General features: G+C 48.6%; 5 protein-coding genes across 5 annotated transcripts; 3 read left to right on the top strand and 2 right to left on the bottom strand.

Moving 5' to 3' along the window:
* Positions 1 to 1,085: 1,085 nt before the first annotated feature.
* On the bottom strand, positions 1,086 to 1,401 carry N7481_001258 (uncharacterized protein; the record flags this gene model as incomplete). Its single annotated transcript, XM_057260477.1, has 2 exons — positions 1,086 to 1,194; positions 1,280 to 1,401. 2 exons carry the CDS (start codon positions 1,399 to 1,401, stop codon positions 1,086 to 1,088), a joined length of 231 nt encoding a protein of 76 aa, XP_057128309.1.
* A 669-nt stretch (positions 1,402 to 2,070) lies between these two features.
* On the top strand, positions 2,071 to 4,427 carry N7481_001257 (uncharacterized protein; the record flags this gene model as incomplete). Its single annotated transcript, XM_057260476.1, has 4 exons — positions 2,071 to 2,762; positions 2,847 to 3,521; positions 3,601 to 4,076; positions 4,159 to 4,427. The coding sequence occupies 4 exons, from the start codon at positions 2,071 to 2,073 to the stop codon at positions 4,425 to 4,427; spliced, it is 2,112 nt and encodes a 703-aa protein (XP_057128308.1).
* A 2,518-nt stretch (positions 4,428 to 6,945) lies between these two features.
* Positions 6,946 to 8,883, top strand: N7481_001256 (beta-N-acetylhexosaminidase; the record flags this gene model as incomplete). Its single annotated transcript, XM_057260475.1, has 1 exon — positions 6,946 to 8,883. One exon carries the CDS (start codon positions 6,946 to 6,948, stop codon positions 8,881 to 8,883), a length of 1,938 nt encoding a protein of 645 aa, XP_057128307.1.
* A 729-nt stretch (positions 8,884 to 9,612) lies between these two features.
* N7481_001255 (uncharacterized protein) lies at positions 9,613 to 10,891 on the top strand (the record flags this gene model as incomplete). The annotated part of the gene is made up of 2 exons (XM_057260474.1): positions 9,613 to 10,350; positions 10,442 to 10,891. 2 exons carry the CDS (start codon positions 9,613 to 9,615, stop codon positions 10,889 to 10,891), a joined length of 1,188 nt encoding a protein of 395 aa, XP_057128306.1.
* Positions 10,892 to 11,056: 165 nt separating this feature from the next.
* Positions 11,057 to 12,161, bottom strand: N7481_001254 (isocitrate lyase/PEP mutase family protein; the record flags this gene model as incomplete). Its single annotated transcript, XM_057260473.1, has 3 exons — positions 11,057 to 11,679; positions 11,746 to 11,893; positions 11,952 to 12,161. 3 exons carry the CDS (start codon positions 12,159 to 12,161, stop codon positions 11,057 to 11,059), a joined length of 981 nt encoding a protein of 326 aa, XP_057128305.1.
* Between the last annotated feature and the right edge of the window lie 1,790 nt (positions 12,162 to 13,951).

The raw sequence follows: 13,951 nt of genomic DNA, 5'->3' as shown, positions 1-13,951 counted from the left end.
ACTTTGTGCAGTGCGGGGAACCCGCACTGCAAAGCGGAGTGAGGGCGGAAAAGGATGAACCCACTTCGCTGAAATGGAGATGAAGATGGAAATCGCAGTGCGTCTTGGCCCAGTTCATTTTTACTGTACTCCTTTTTACTCCGGGAGAACCCCTAGCTGAGCTTATTCGAAAACGGAAGACTCGAATTGGAAGCTATTCCTGATGTGCTGGTTGAGCTGCCCAGGCAGCCTTCAAGTTGGTAATTAGTTTGCATATGTGTAGACGTACTAGTACGTTGCATGGTCTACCCTGTATTCACTTGGCATATATCAAATATATCCACACTAGTACGACTAGTAGTAGATGCGGTGATATCTTCAAGTTCACCAGAATGACGTCATCCACAAAGTACTCGAATTTTCGCAAAAAGCAGCGGTCGCATTGCTGTCAAATTCAAAATTCTGATATGAGATCTTCCTCTGGTCGTTGTCAATTTTATCACAGTATCTTATTCTAATAGTACGATGCTGCGACCAAGCGAGATTCATCAACTTCTGGGTGGGGTCCATCGTACCAGTGGGATTGGATCGGACCTGGCTTTCTGTCAACCCCAAGCCATCAATATTTTGTGGACTCTTCTGACTAGCTTACACCCAGAATTTGGGTCATAAGAGAAAACATCAATTCCAATTCATTTATTCAAGTGCTCTGTACTGGAGGCCTGAGAATCACAATATCCAGGACTCTCGGATCACGAGAAGCTGACGCCAGACACCACCACCGACCATAACGTCGGCGGGGATAATTGCACGAGAGCGCTCACTATGTCAAATCTTGCAATATTCTGAATCCTAAATTATATTCATGTCATTATCTGGTAATAGGTATAACTTTATTATATTAATGGAGGTATCTAGTACGCGAAAGATGATTATGGTAAGGTAGTAGTAGGTCACGGTCACGAGGAAAACCACAACTATATCCTGGCACACTTGCAGTGTGCATTCAACTTGAAGTTTTCCACCTGGGCACGGGTGTGAAGTAGGGCTTCAAGGATTATTTTCTGCAGCAGGAGCCAAAACACATATCAGCAGCTAGAAATCTGTTAGTCAATGACCATTGGCTTCAACTTCCTCAACTTGGAATGCCTACCGTTGAAATTCTTTGGAGGCATAGCCGTCTTGTATGGCTGTGAATCGGAACTCTGCTCGGACCTGTATTTGAAGGCTGCTCTTAGCTTTGACCCTTGAGCGACTGCCATCTGAAGTGGCTCTTCCCAACACGGTACATAGTACATACCTCTGAATGAGTGTAACTTCAGATTGTCTGTCATCGGGTATAGACTTCTCCTTTCCATGGAGAGAGAAGAGAGTCTTCATCCACGACGCTTTGGAGGACTGTTTGGGTTCAGACGCGGACATCATGCTGCTTTAGCGGATTTCTGAGGGAGGAATTTGTTACCAAAAGAGTCTAGAATTTTTGCAAACCAGAATGGTGAATTAATGAGCTTGTCCTTGAGCGACGGGTCTTTGTTCATATACAATGGAGATTGGAGATAAAAGAGCATGTCATGTCGCCGGTGAGCACATAACTAACGAGTGCCTGCCGACGTGCGATTCCGAAGAAATCTGCTGGCCGAGTTGATAGAGTCATTCTATGACGGGTACCGATGGCTCTGCCCGGCCTCAACATTCGCCGATGGTGGCCGATGGGCTGCGGATTGGGCTTGGTCCGCTTAGAGGACAGACTTGGTTAGTTGATTCTCTTGGTGGTTTATACGACGAGTAATTCACCCGTCGCGAACCCCGTAGTACTTTTCGTTTGCCGACATCATCCGCCGGTGGTGGGTCACACTTCGCCGAGCCAATCGATTTCTTTTTTTCTGCTTTCTTCTGCTCCTAGTTAGTACTAATGACATACTTGGACTTCGCCGAGAGGAACTTGGCCGAATTCTGAGAAATAGAAGAATTCCAGTGCCTTGCGCCACCCCGGCGCTTTTGACAGTGACCGTGACCGACTTCTAGAACGTTAAAACGAACCACCCCCCATCCTTGTTCTCTTCGCCGATCTTCTACGCCGCAGCTTTTACCATGTCATTGCCCCCTTCCGCTCGCCCGTACCGGTCCAAACGACACCGGCCATGCGATCAATGCCGATCCCGAAAGCTGGGATGCCAGACGGGCGACGGCATCCCTTGTCAACGATGCCGAGCTGCCAGAATAGACTGCACCTTCGACAACCCACCGCCAAAACGTGCACGACTCTCGGAGTCCCTCTCCTTCAGCGTCCCAAGTGTCGATGATCTGCCGGCCACCTCGCATGGCGAAGTTGGGGAGATCTTGGTCGCGGATATCCCCCACTTGAAGAGTCCTGCCGACAGCGTCCAATCCCCTTTCCCATCATTCGAGTTCGGCCAAGTCAGTGGACCATCGCCGCCCTCGGGGATTCCTCTTGCTAGCCGACCGCCGACCCAGTTTGTCCAGAGCATTGACCGATTGGAACATGGCTATGCGCAGTTGTTTGGTGCCTCCGCCGAGTCCGATCCGTGGTTGCTCCGACATTGCCGTTTTGACGACTCTGGAATGAAGTATTTCTACAAAATTCACTTTCGGAATGCCGGTGGCGTCCCCACTGCCCAGCGCATTCCGGTCCATTTCATGATATCATCCGGCGATCTATCTGACGGACTCAAGCAGGAAACCAGGGCAGGTCTCGGCCAAGTCACGCGGGAACAACTTGATTGTTTAGTGCCCCCCGAGTATGGTAGAAGACTAGTCGCACTGTGAGCCCATTCCCCCGAGATCCTATGCGATTCTCTTCTTCGTGTTGCTGCCAAAGTGGATCCGACTAATGTTGACTGAATTAGATTCGTCAAGTATGTATTTCCTGCGCTGCCGGTGATATCTCGCTCCCAACTTGGGTTGACCATGCCGTCGTATCAGCTCCCGGAGCTGTCCGTGTTGGCTAAAGTCCCAGTGCATCTCTTGGCCGCCATCTACGCATCGGCATTTCCCTTCGTGGCCCATGATGACTACTTGTGTGTTCTCAACACCTACCACTCATCTCCTGTGCAAAGGCTCTGGCGAATGGTGTACGAGCTCGTGAGCGAAGAAATCCACACTCCTCGCCTCGCGGTTCTTCAAGCCGCTCTATTATACCTCCACCAGCAGCCCGCCGATGAGGCCAGATACACAATCGCCGATACGCCTTTCTTATGGTCGTTTGTGGGGCAAATTGTCGGCCTCGCCTGTTCCCTCGGCGTTCATATTGAATGTCGCATGTGGGGGATTCCGGCTTGGGAAAAACGTCTCCGACGCCGGCTGTGGTGGGCTGTCTATGCTGAAGATAAATGGCGCAGTTTATTGATGGGACGCCCACCCTATATCCACCCGGCCGAATGGGATGTCAGTGAATTAGACGAGGGCGATTTCTTGGTTGGGCCACGGCAGGGTTTCTCGACGTCTTCCTGTGACACCGAAATCCCCTTTCGCTATCTAGTGAACCTCGCTCGGATCGCAGAGGAGATCCATGAAACCTTCTAGTGAGTCCCCTTTCTTCCCATTAAAATCATAACCCCGTCTGGCCAGCCGCGGATTGCATTTACTGACCCCTTCATGCAGCACTCTGCGAGCCTCCCAAATCCTGAACGCAAACTTCGACGCCTCTGCCGAGCTCGGGCGAGACTTGTTGGAGAAGCTCAACACTTGGTACTCAACTCTCCCAGAAACATTTCGTCTTCCCAATTGGAGCAAATCAGTACACGGTCAGGCACCCTACCCGACATCCATCCACTTCGCATATCTACTGCTCGTCGTGTATGTGTATCGGGCTATGTTACGACCAATGGCGCGATCCTCAAGTCCTCCAATGATCTTCGACCTGGAAGAAATGGCGGCAACCTCCCCGCTGCCTGTGGACGATCCGACATTGGATTTTGCCGAAATCTCTGGGATCGAGTCATTCCCGGAGATCTCCATGTCTGATGTAAGTGGCACCGGGGAAATCACCCTTCATGCGGCGGAGAAGTGCGCAACGATTTTGGTAAATTTCACCCGGAGGCTTACACCTAGTGATTTTACCGGATTTTGGTATTCATGTAAGTCACTTCAAATCACCCACTCATGCCAGTCTTCCATCTGCCCGGTGAATTTATAATAGGGATATTAATATGATAATAGGGTCCCGTATTGGATTTGCGACAGTTTCGAACTTTCTTATGCTCCTACTTGTTCAGGCCCCCAACGCCTCACATGCAACACGAGGGAAATATCTGGTGGATTCATGGCTACAGGTCCTTCGATGTCAGAGTCAGAGCTTTCCCCTGGTGAAACTGGGACTTGCACGATTAGATGCTATGCACTGGGCTGGCCTGGAGGATACATTTGTTCTTCCCCCACATGTGCATGAAGCCACAGCTAACCTCGAGGAAGATAGGTCGATTGTATGATGGGTATCAGTTGTTTGAGTATATGTAGTATCAGAACCCTTCCCTGTGTAGAATTCACCAGTCGCCTCTTTTACTATCCCGGGGCGTATCGAATTTCTTCATTGAATACGCGATATAGAACTATATACGAGCTATCTGAAATAGAAATACGTGATATTCGGTATCTCATTTGGTGGCTGGGAACCGGATGTTCAAGCTTTAGAGAAATCCACGAGTCATGTTGATAAGCTGCTTCTACGGAATAACCTCATCAACCCCGGGGCCTGGATCCCGGCTATCGATGTCACACATGAATAGTGGCGGTGTGGCAGAGAGGGGTTTGATACGGCGTCTGGTGCGCGGGGTTCGGCAGTTCGGTAAATTCTAGGCGAGTGGTTTGCGCCCCATGTGTTTTCCCCGCTCGACAAATGGTCTGGGGTCGATTTGAAGGCATCGATCGATATACAAATTTAAGCAGCAACCGTTTCAAATGGATCCACAGATGGCCAGTCATGACAATGGGCACCCATCGGGAAATAAAAATCAAGGCCGAAACTCCACCCACAGGTGCATTTGAACTCCGGCCTTTCAACATCGACACTGCATCCCAAGTATCAGAGCTTCTGCAAAGAAACCATGACAACTACCATATCTATATCCATGACCTAGGCCTTCACAGTAGAGTTTTCCACTACTAGAGCTAACTATTCCCTTACCTACTAGTACTGATTCTTCTTGGCAGATCATATTCTCCACCATCTACTAGCACTTTATGCACTTGGCGCGACGCCTGAACAACTTGATCAAGCATTCAATTTGGCTACTGGGTCACAGCGACCCACCCGTCCTCCGGATGCCCACCGAGTATTAGATCTTGCCGATCCTGTAAAATTCAGGACCTTTCTTGGGAAGGGAAAATATTACGATGATTTCTTTGCTTTCTTTCAGAAGGAAATTTCTGCCAAGGGCTTGCACGCCACCGTCAACGAATACCTTTTCAGAGGAGATGACAGAGCCGAAGATATGATGCGCAGGTTTTTTAGCGGTTAGTGTTCATGTAAAACAGTAGTGAAATATCTCGGCATATCTAAGAATATTGGATTGCTCACTACCTAGGCTTCTTGCACTCACCAATCCATCTGGGATACGCTATCGAATTTTGCCAGCCGCTTGTCGCAGCAGAGGCATTGGCTTTGACCGCAGTCCACGACTCGGGGTTTGGCGAGGTTCTCGCTATGGTGGAACATGCGTCAAATGAGTCCTCCGATTCAAAGGGGATGGTGGAGCTGCAACAAGGGATATATGCCAACTCAAACATTCGAAATACGATGGATTACGACCATGGTGTCTTTCAAATCAGAGACAATTTGCTGGTTAATGCCAAGGACGATTTCTTACGTATAATCGGCCACTGGAAAGTAAATTCTCATAATTTGAAAGAGAAGACTGCAGAGCTGCTGAATTCCACAAGTACAGCCGAAGACCATCCCCAATACCTGGATCGGGCTAACGTGTACTCATGTGTAGTTTACTGGACAGCCTTAGCTCAGCGACCGGATAAGCAAATCAGATTCGACTTCTTTTTGATGCATTCTATCACCGCCGGATCTCTATGGCCAGCTATAAACAGTGCATCCTGGATTTCGCCAGCCAACAAATGCAGGTTGTTGGAATGGAAAGGTCGATCTGACTTAATGCTCTACTGCCAGTCTGGGGCTCCACAACTCCATCCGGAGGAATTAAGCTTATATCGCCCAAAGATACCTTCTGGATGGCCAGGAGTCTTTCATCGAGCTTGCGAATACAGCGATGACGGACATCTTGTGAAATTCATTCGGGCAATCGCCACAGCTGCCGAAGACATCAAGTCGTTCTCCCAAGATACAAGGCTTGCGATAAGATCAGCGCGTGAGCTTTTGACCATCGCCCACATGGGTATGTGCATATTCTTTTGTCATTCCCGCATATAAGTATTTCTATAACATTAAAACTTACAGTATTTAGTTATCGACTCCAGCGAGGAATTTAACCAGAATACTGCTGATCATGAAGCCGAGATGATATGCGCCAAGTATGAATATCCTCGGCTCATGTCGCATGAAATCCAACGAGTGACTGCGAGATGGCCTCGACATGTAGGGTTCGAGCAATCGTGGTTTCACATACCGGCACGCAAGCCACGCCCCCTGGCACAGCTCTAGCAAAGAATGGAGACATGGAAATGGTGATGATACTGGGGTATCGTGGTAGGATTGGCAAGTGGGCTAGGCTGTGAGCTCGATATGGCTTGGCGCTGCAACCTCGTATCATTTAATAAGTCAAATCATACTCTTCTTTCCTTTTCTCTATCTTAATACCGTTGGCGTCGCCCAAGATAGTTAAGATATTCGGTAATCCCCGCCTCTGCGTGGCATCCCACGTCTCCACATATCAACTGCCGATCGGTAGGAATGTAACGCTGCCATTGCGGAGCCACCAGCAAGAAAAACATAAGAACCACACATCGCGAATTTTTTGAATTCAGTAATCGTGCGAGAAGATGAGGTTGCCCATAATTCTTACTGCAGTAGCCGCGTCGGCCGCGTCGGCCCTGCAAACACTCCCTCCGGCCCATTTCGATGCGCTTGAGACCCCCACGGACGAGAGGTTTTCACTCGCGACAACAAACAAAGTCATTTATATCGAGGAGGAGTTTGCATCATGGACTGATCAGAATGGATTAACCCTGATTCCCCCTTCGGCTTTGGAGTTTGCGCGAACATTCCGTGATGATCTGCAGGAGCTCACCAATTCTTCGTGGGACATTCGAACCGTCCGGCAGTTTTCGAAGTCGAGATCTGGGGTTTTTCTCGGTCGCTCCAAGAAGTCCCAGGCCGAATTTGTTTACGAAGATGGTACTACGACCGAGGAAGGCTATGAAATGCGGATCGAGAAGGACCAAATTTTGATTGAAGGCTCTGGTGCTCGAGGAATGTGGTGGGGGACTCGAACTTTGCTCCAAAAGCTTGCTCTCAGTTCAACTTTTTCAATCCCCGTCGGCGCAGTGAAAGATGCGCCTGCATATGCCACGAGAGGATTCATGTTGGATGCGGGTCGAAAATGGTACTCCTTGCCTTACTTGAAGGATCTGTGCACTTACGCGTCTTACTTCAAAATATCCGAATTTCATTACCATGCGACTGACAACTATCCCTTGAGTCGAGGGCCCAACGTCTCATGGAACGAAGTCTACTCGCAGTTTGCCTTGCGACCAGAAAACCCAGAGCTCTTACCGTTAGTGCAGCGAATCAATGAAACTTTATCCAGAGCCGATTTCGATGAATTCCAAACCCACTGTGCGCAGCGTGGAATTACCGTGATGCCAGAGATTGAAAGCCCCGGTCACTGTTTATCTGTGACGAAATGGCGACCTGAGTTGGCCTTGGATCAACGGGACCTCCTCAATCTCTCACACCCCGATACCATCCCATTGGTGAAGTCTATATGGTCGGAATTTCTTCCCTGGTTTCACACCAAGGAGGTCCATATTGGCGCAGATGAGTATGATTCGACTCTTGCCAACGACTATATCAGATTTGTCAACGAAATGTCCGAGTTTATTTCTCGGGATTCCGGCAAGGGAATTCGGATCTGGGGCACCTACGAGCCCTCTGAGGCGCAATCAATTAATAAAAACATCACAATTCAGCACTGGCAGTATGGTCAATCTGATCCTGTGCAACTTGCAGCAGACGGCTATTATATCATCAACTCGGAAGACTGGTGGGCTTACATGTCGTTGAAAAATGACCATGTTCCTATTAGCCCCGCGCCTTATCCTCAAATTTTCAACAACAGTCGTGTCTTAAACTTCGCGGATAAGGAGGGCTGGCAATGGACCCCGCAGCTATTCAACCCGGTGAATCTGACGGAACAACCAGATCAAAAAGCTGTCCGAGGCGCAATTCTTGCTGCATGGAGCGATAATGGTCCAGATGCGACAACGCAGTTGGAGAGTTATTACGCCATTCGCAATGGGATCCCAGTTGTTGCCTCTCGAGCATGGACAGGAAGCCGGGGCTTGCGGCTTGATGAACGAACCCTGGACAATTCATTGGAGATATTGACAAGCAAAGCTGTCGGTCAGAATTTGGATCGAAGATTGCACCGGGAAACTTCCAGTGTTTCTAGGCCCAACCTAACCTGGAGCCGACCGCAGAAGAAGCACCCTCTTGGAGTATACGAACTTGGTCACGGTAGCAAAGGAATGAATTATACTCTGGATCTTGCAGTGACTGGGCCATTCTCCCTCGAGAGCGCCGATGACGTTCTCGCTATGTCCGAAGATGGTCAGTTGACCTTTACTTCGGATGGATGGCCATACCCCCTTCGGTCGGTCGCTCAGGAAGATGGATTCGACATTTCCCAGCCGGGTCGTATCTGGGCCAATGCAACGAGCTCCAGCCACGACATCGTGAAACTCCCCCCAAAGAGCTAAAATAACGATCACTACGAGTGAGCTAGCAGGCAGTAGGGTCTGGGTGAATGGTGCCTTTGCGGGTCGCTTTGAGGTGTTCGTCTATGGCGGAAAGAATCAGGTTTTCTCTTGGAGTCAAATGGCTTTTGTTGCTCCTCTGGAAATTGTCCGTGGAGACGGTCTGAGCAAGCTGACGCTGCATTGATAGGCCTAATTTTGAATGAAAGAGGTGCCAGTGCAAGCGAGGCTTCTTTGAGTTGAATCTCTGTGTAAATAGGGTCAAATTGTGACTGCAAAATAGAGGATGATTTGGATATACTAGGCAGCAACAGCTATTTTAAGCAGATTAAAATGAAAATGCTACTACTACTACTACTACTACTACTACTACTACTACTACTACTAAGGATTATAAGCGAATTATGTCCAGCGGGCCGTATAATATTATTTTGGCATAATAAGGATCCAGAAATACTAACTATCGAACAATGATTTTTTGACTCCGGTTATTGTTCCCGGACTAATTAGTTAGCTAAATTTCCTGAGCTTACTGGTGTTAACCTGTGCTCACGATCCGATAGCTTGTTCGGGTTCTGGTTATATAGACATATGGGCGTTCTAAAACAGAGCCAATGGCGGCATTCCGTCATTGATGGAAACTATATTCCGTAAAAAGGTGTTGGGGGTGTAGTAAGGGATCCGTATCAAGTATAGGGGTCATGTTATTGTCATCGGTGTTACCTAATCAAGATGAACATGCGACATTTCAGTCATAAAATATTCTCCTGCAGCTCAAGTCAAATTGGCCGGGATTCTGCGAGTGTATTGGACCATCTTGGAGTAGCAGTATCGTATACACTGAAGACTGACACCTACGGAGAACTGGATATGTGCGGTGAGATGCCAGGTGCTTTTAAGAAGCAGGCCGAGCTTTTGACGGATATGAACATGGACATGGAAAGTGACCTGGTCGAAGAGGTACTACAAACTCTCGAGGAAGTTTGCGTAATTTTAGAAGGTATTCGAAAATCGCTTGATAAAGATGTTAAAAGGTCGATGCACGTTCCAATTTCGGACCAAGAACAGCGACAACCCCAAAGGTTGCTCGAGGATGATACAAAATCGGCTCGAATGACATTGTCGCGAAACAGAGACTCTGTGACAAAGGTGGCCCCGCCCGAGAATTTTTCGGATATATTGGATGACAGTGAAGCTACTCATACTTTTCAACTCATCTACCAAGATTTGAAGAGTTGGATTGAACGACACTTCACTCGCTTTATATACTCAAGGGACGCCGGCGATACACAATCAAGTGACGATCGCGCAAATTCCCTTCCAGATACTTACAGATATCGTCCAGATACTACACTCCACATCATTCATGGAGAAGTCTTCGAGCGCCTCTTCACTTCCATCCTGGCTCCTTTTATAGTGGGGACGGGTAACGTTGCGTTGGATCACCATCTGCAACTCATTGATAAAGAAGTACGAAAGCTGTGTAAGCCACTGATCTGATCTAAAAATATATCTCAAACTAAGACCCACCACTAAATTTGGTAAATAAGACCCGGTTCAGATTTGGCAACACTGGCGGTCCATCTTGAGCAATGCTATATCGTCCCACGAAAAGGAAGGCCTAGAGAAGACCTGTGACGAGATCATGCAGCGCACCGAATCAAAGCTTGGACATGTTTCTACAACCGACTCAAAAGAAAGACGGAAGGAGTTGAGGCAAATTGTCCGGAACTGTTTGGATTTTAAGAAAAGACTGGAATGTCAGGGCAACCTTTTTTATTTTTGGTGGAGTCTACCAGGAGCGGCCTTGTGTGAGGAGCGCATGGTGAGTGTCACGGGGCAGTATGCAGCCAACAAGACAGTTAGACGAACCTTATGGCCGATGTTCTACAGAGAGCTTCCGGATGAATGGGTCATCCTGGCGAAGGAAATAGTGCTTGCGAGCCAGGGCTCATCCAAGGGAATCGAGAGTCCAAAGCCCTTCCAGTCCAAAAAACCAGCCACTTCATGATACTCGACGGCGAAGGGACATCATACTAATAGCTAAGAGATGTTATACGGTACTAGTTCGACGATACGCATAACATCAATTCTATGTATCTTGGTAGCTTAGAAAGTGCATTGGCTCTCAAAAATAAACCTCCTTAGAGGAGACTACATGCTTCCGACGAACAAATCAGACCCCATCGGCGAAGCCATCACCTCCAGCCTCCGTATCAATCTTCATTGCGTCCATAAGGCCACAAACCTCGAATATTTTCCGAGGTCCTAGTCCTTCTGGGATCCCTACAACTCCTTCTGTCATCAGGCGCGTCAGAGCGGATCGAATGCCAATATAGGCAGGGGTGATGGAAGCGAAAGAGAAGATCATTATTCTGAAACCCATCTCCTCGGCCTCCTTGGTGGTGATCAGAGGGGTGGCGCCGTGTTCCACCATGTTGAGAAGCAGGGGCCAAGGAGCCAGGTCTTGAACTGCCTGACGAGCCTGTTCCTTCGAGGTGAACCCTTCGAGAAGGCCAACATCGGCACCAATATCTCTGGCCGCTTTCAATCGACGAATACACTCCTCATAACCATGTTGTTGAAGAGCATCAGTGCGTGCAATGAGGACAATGTCCGAATGCAGCCGGTCCTTTGTCATCTTCGCAGCACGGATACGCGTGATGTATTCATCCAGACTGACGACCTTCTTGCCTGCAAGATGTCCACAGCGCTTATTCTGAATTTGATCCTCGATATGGAACCCAGCCACGCCAGCCTGTATATACTCCTGGACTGACTTCGAAACCACAAGGGGGCCTAGAGAGTTATGAGCTTTCGAACTAATTCAAAGGTTTTCGAAGTTGGAAATATATCTCTACATACCTCCATAGCCAGTGTCCATATCGGCAATCAATGGGGGCCCAAATGGGTCCAGGTTTGCAATCATTTCGGCGTTGGTCTTCATATCATGAAGCTGAGCCAAACCGAGATCGGCCATTCCAAGACGTGACGCAGTGGTTCCAGCGCCGGTCTATTCCAGAGGTCAGTCTTTGCGGTTCTCACCGAAAGGCTTTTGGAGGGACACGTACCATGTAGAGGCCCTTGAAGCCGAGATCCATTGCAATTCTAGCAGAGAGACCATCGTAAACACCCGGGCAAACAATCAAATCCTTAGTGTCCTTGAGCATCCGGTGCAACTTGGATGCGGCCGGGATGATATAGAGATTGACAGTGGGCTCCTGCCGATTACCATTAACCTCATAGTATCCATCCTTCTCAACGGTGATAGTGATAGTCATTGTGATGCGAGAAGGCAGGTGGCAGTGTGAAACAAGGACTTTGTAAGGGTAGAATTGTTGTGTTGTACAAGGTTGAATCTACAGGTTCGACATTGGCTATTTATATTTTTCGACGAGGACCTCCAGGGATTCAGAGCTTGCGAGCATGAGGACAAACCAAACCAATACCGGGGCTTTCCACTTGGTACGATTAAAGATACTGCGTGGTTACAGTTGGTGATCATGCATGATCACACAAAGATGACCCAACACGGACGGGCTTGGCATCCTCCAGATGCAACATATCGCCATGCGCCAAGACAGCTTACAGCAGGCGACATGTATCATCGGGTGAGATTAATTTCGGGAGGCTTTATGCCGGCAGAAACCTTGGAAACGATAGTAGAAATACCTCAGGTGGTGGCATAGGCGAGTCCGGGTCTGCATGTTTGAGCCCTTCCAAGGCTGTACTAGGCTTCCTTTAGGGAAAAAAAAGTTGTTGTCGATATTGTATTTAGCCGAAAATGGGACTTTCTTTGGCGAGGGATATTGGAAATGTCGATCTCCCGGTGAAATTAGAGTTCTGGCAATATAAGATAGCTTGGCTGATGGAATGGCTAGATGAATCCCTTTAGTCCACGGGTTTGAATTGCGTGGACTTGAGCAAAGGACAATTAAATGTAGATTATTTCAAGTCTAATTGCTTTGATTTGAATTGCCTGGAACTAAATAACCTTGATTCGGATTTGAATTACTGGGGCTTAAGTAGAGCTGTCCAAGTCTGCATTCTGAAATGCCCGTTCGGAGTACCCGAATCGCCTAAATCCCGCCAATCCCATGGAGTATAGGATCGAATTGCTCCGGTGTATTAATTACGAATGAACTTCTCTATTAGACCGGGCGGAGGGTAATGTGGTCTAGATACTGGCCACCACCAGCTACGAATTGTCCCAATGACGCGTATCTGCAGCCCTCCTTGAGTCTGGGCATCTGGTACTTTGTAGCTTCCGGGCGAGGACGGACCGACTGAACGACCAGGCCCAGATGACTCCCCGCCCAGAGATAACCACGGACATTGGCGCCGCCGCCCCAATCCCTCTTTCTGCAGTGACTAAAGCATGCGAAAATGCAAGATAACACCTAGTCAGTGCTGTGGCGCGAACCGCGCGAAGACAGGGTTGTTGAAACAACGACACTCATCGCTGTACCGCTATCTGTGCCCTGGAGATAATCAGATACCCAAACGGGATGACGGATGCACTGCGCCGATCATGCGGAGAATTGTCCTTGCACGCATGTATGAAGAAAACAAGGACTAGTGCATAGGTGCAATAGGAGACCAAGAGTAGAGCAGGAGACAAATGATATGATAGAACATGAGACAAAATGTGGGCCGTCAAGACTCGAGTGTTGGCCCCGCAAAGCTGAAGGGAAAAGCCACAAGAATGAAGAATTGCCCCTGGTTCGCCGATTTTATTCCGTCTTGCGCTAGATTGGTTAGTGTTGGGAGATCATTAATCCAGCGTTGAGAGATCAGCAGGCAGAAAGAAGGCCGGTATAGGCGCGCAGCCCGCGTCGCCATTTGGCCGAAAACAAAAGACATCAAAACGATGACTACGATTGATGAGGTGGGAATGGGGAATCTGACAAACTTACCCCGAGCAGAATGCAGGAAGAGAAGCGAGTGGGGAGACAATATGGACAGGTTGTCACACCAGCCCCTCGTGGACATAGTCCGGGTTGTCGCACACGCGGTCGACCGAGTCGATCTCGGGAACAGAGAGGAGCGGCGCCAAGTTGCTCGGCATTGC

The sequence above is a fragment of the Penicillium waksmanii genome, assembly GCF_028829765.1.
Source record: "Penicillium waksmanii strain IBT 27052 chromosome Unknown utg000001l:1.0-4852451.0:1.0-4856178.0, whole genome shotgun sequence".
In the NCBI taxonomy this organism is placed as follows: domain Eukaryota; kingdom Fungi; phylum Ascomycota; class Eurotiomycetes; order Eurotiales; family Aspergillaceae; genus Penicillium; species Penicillium waksmanii.
This window is presented reverse-complemented; position numbering and strand designations above follow the sequence as displayed.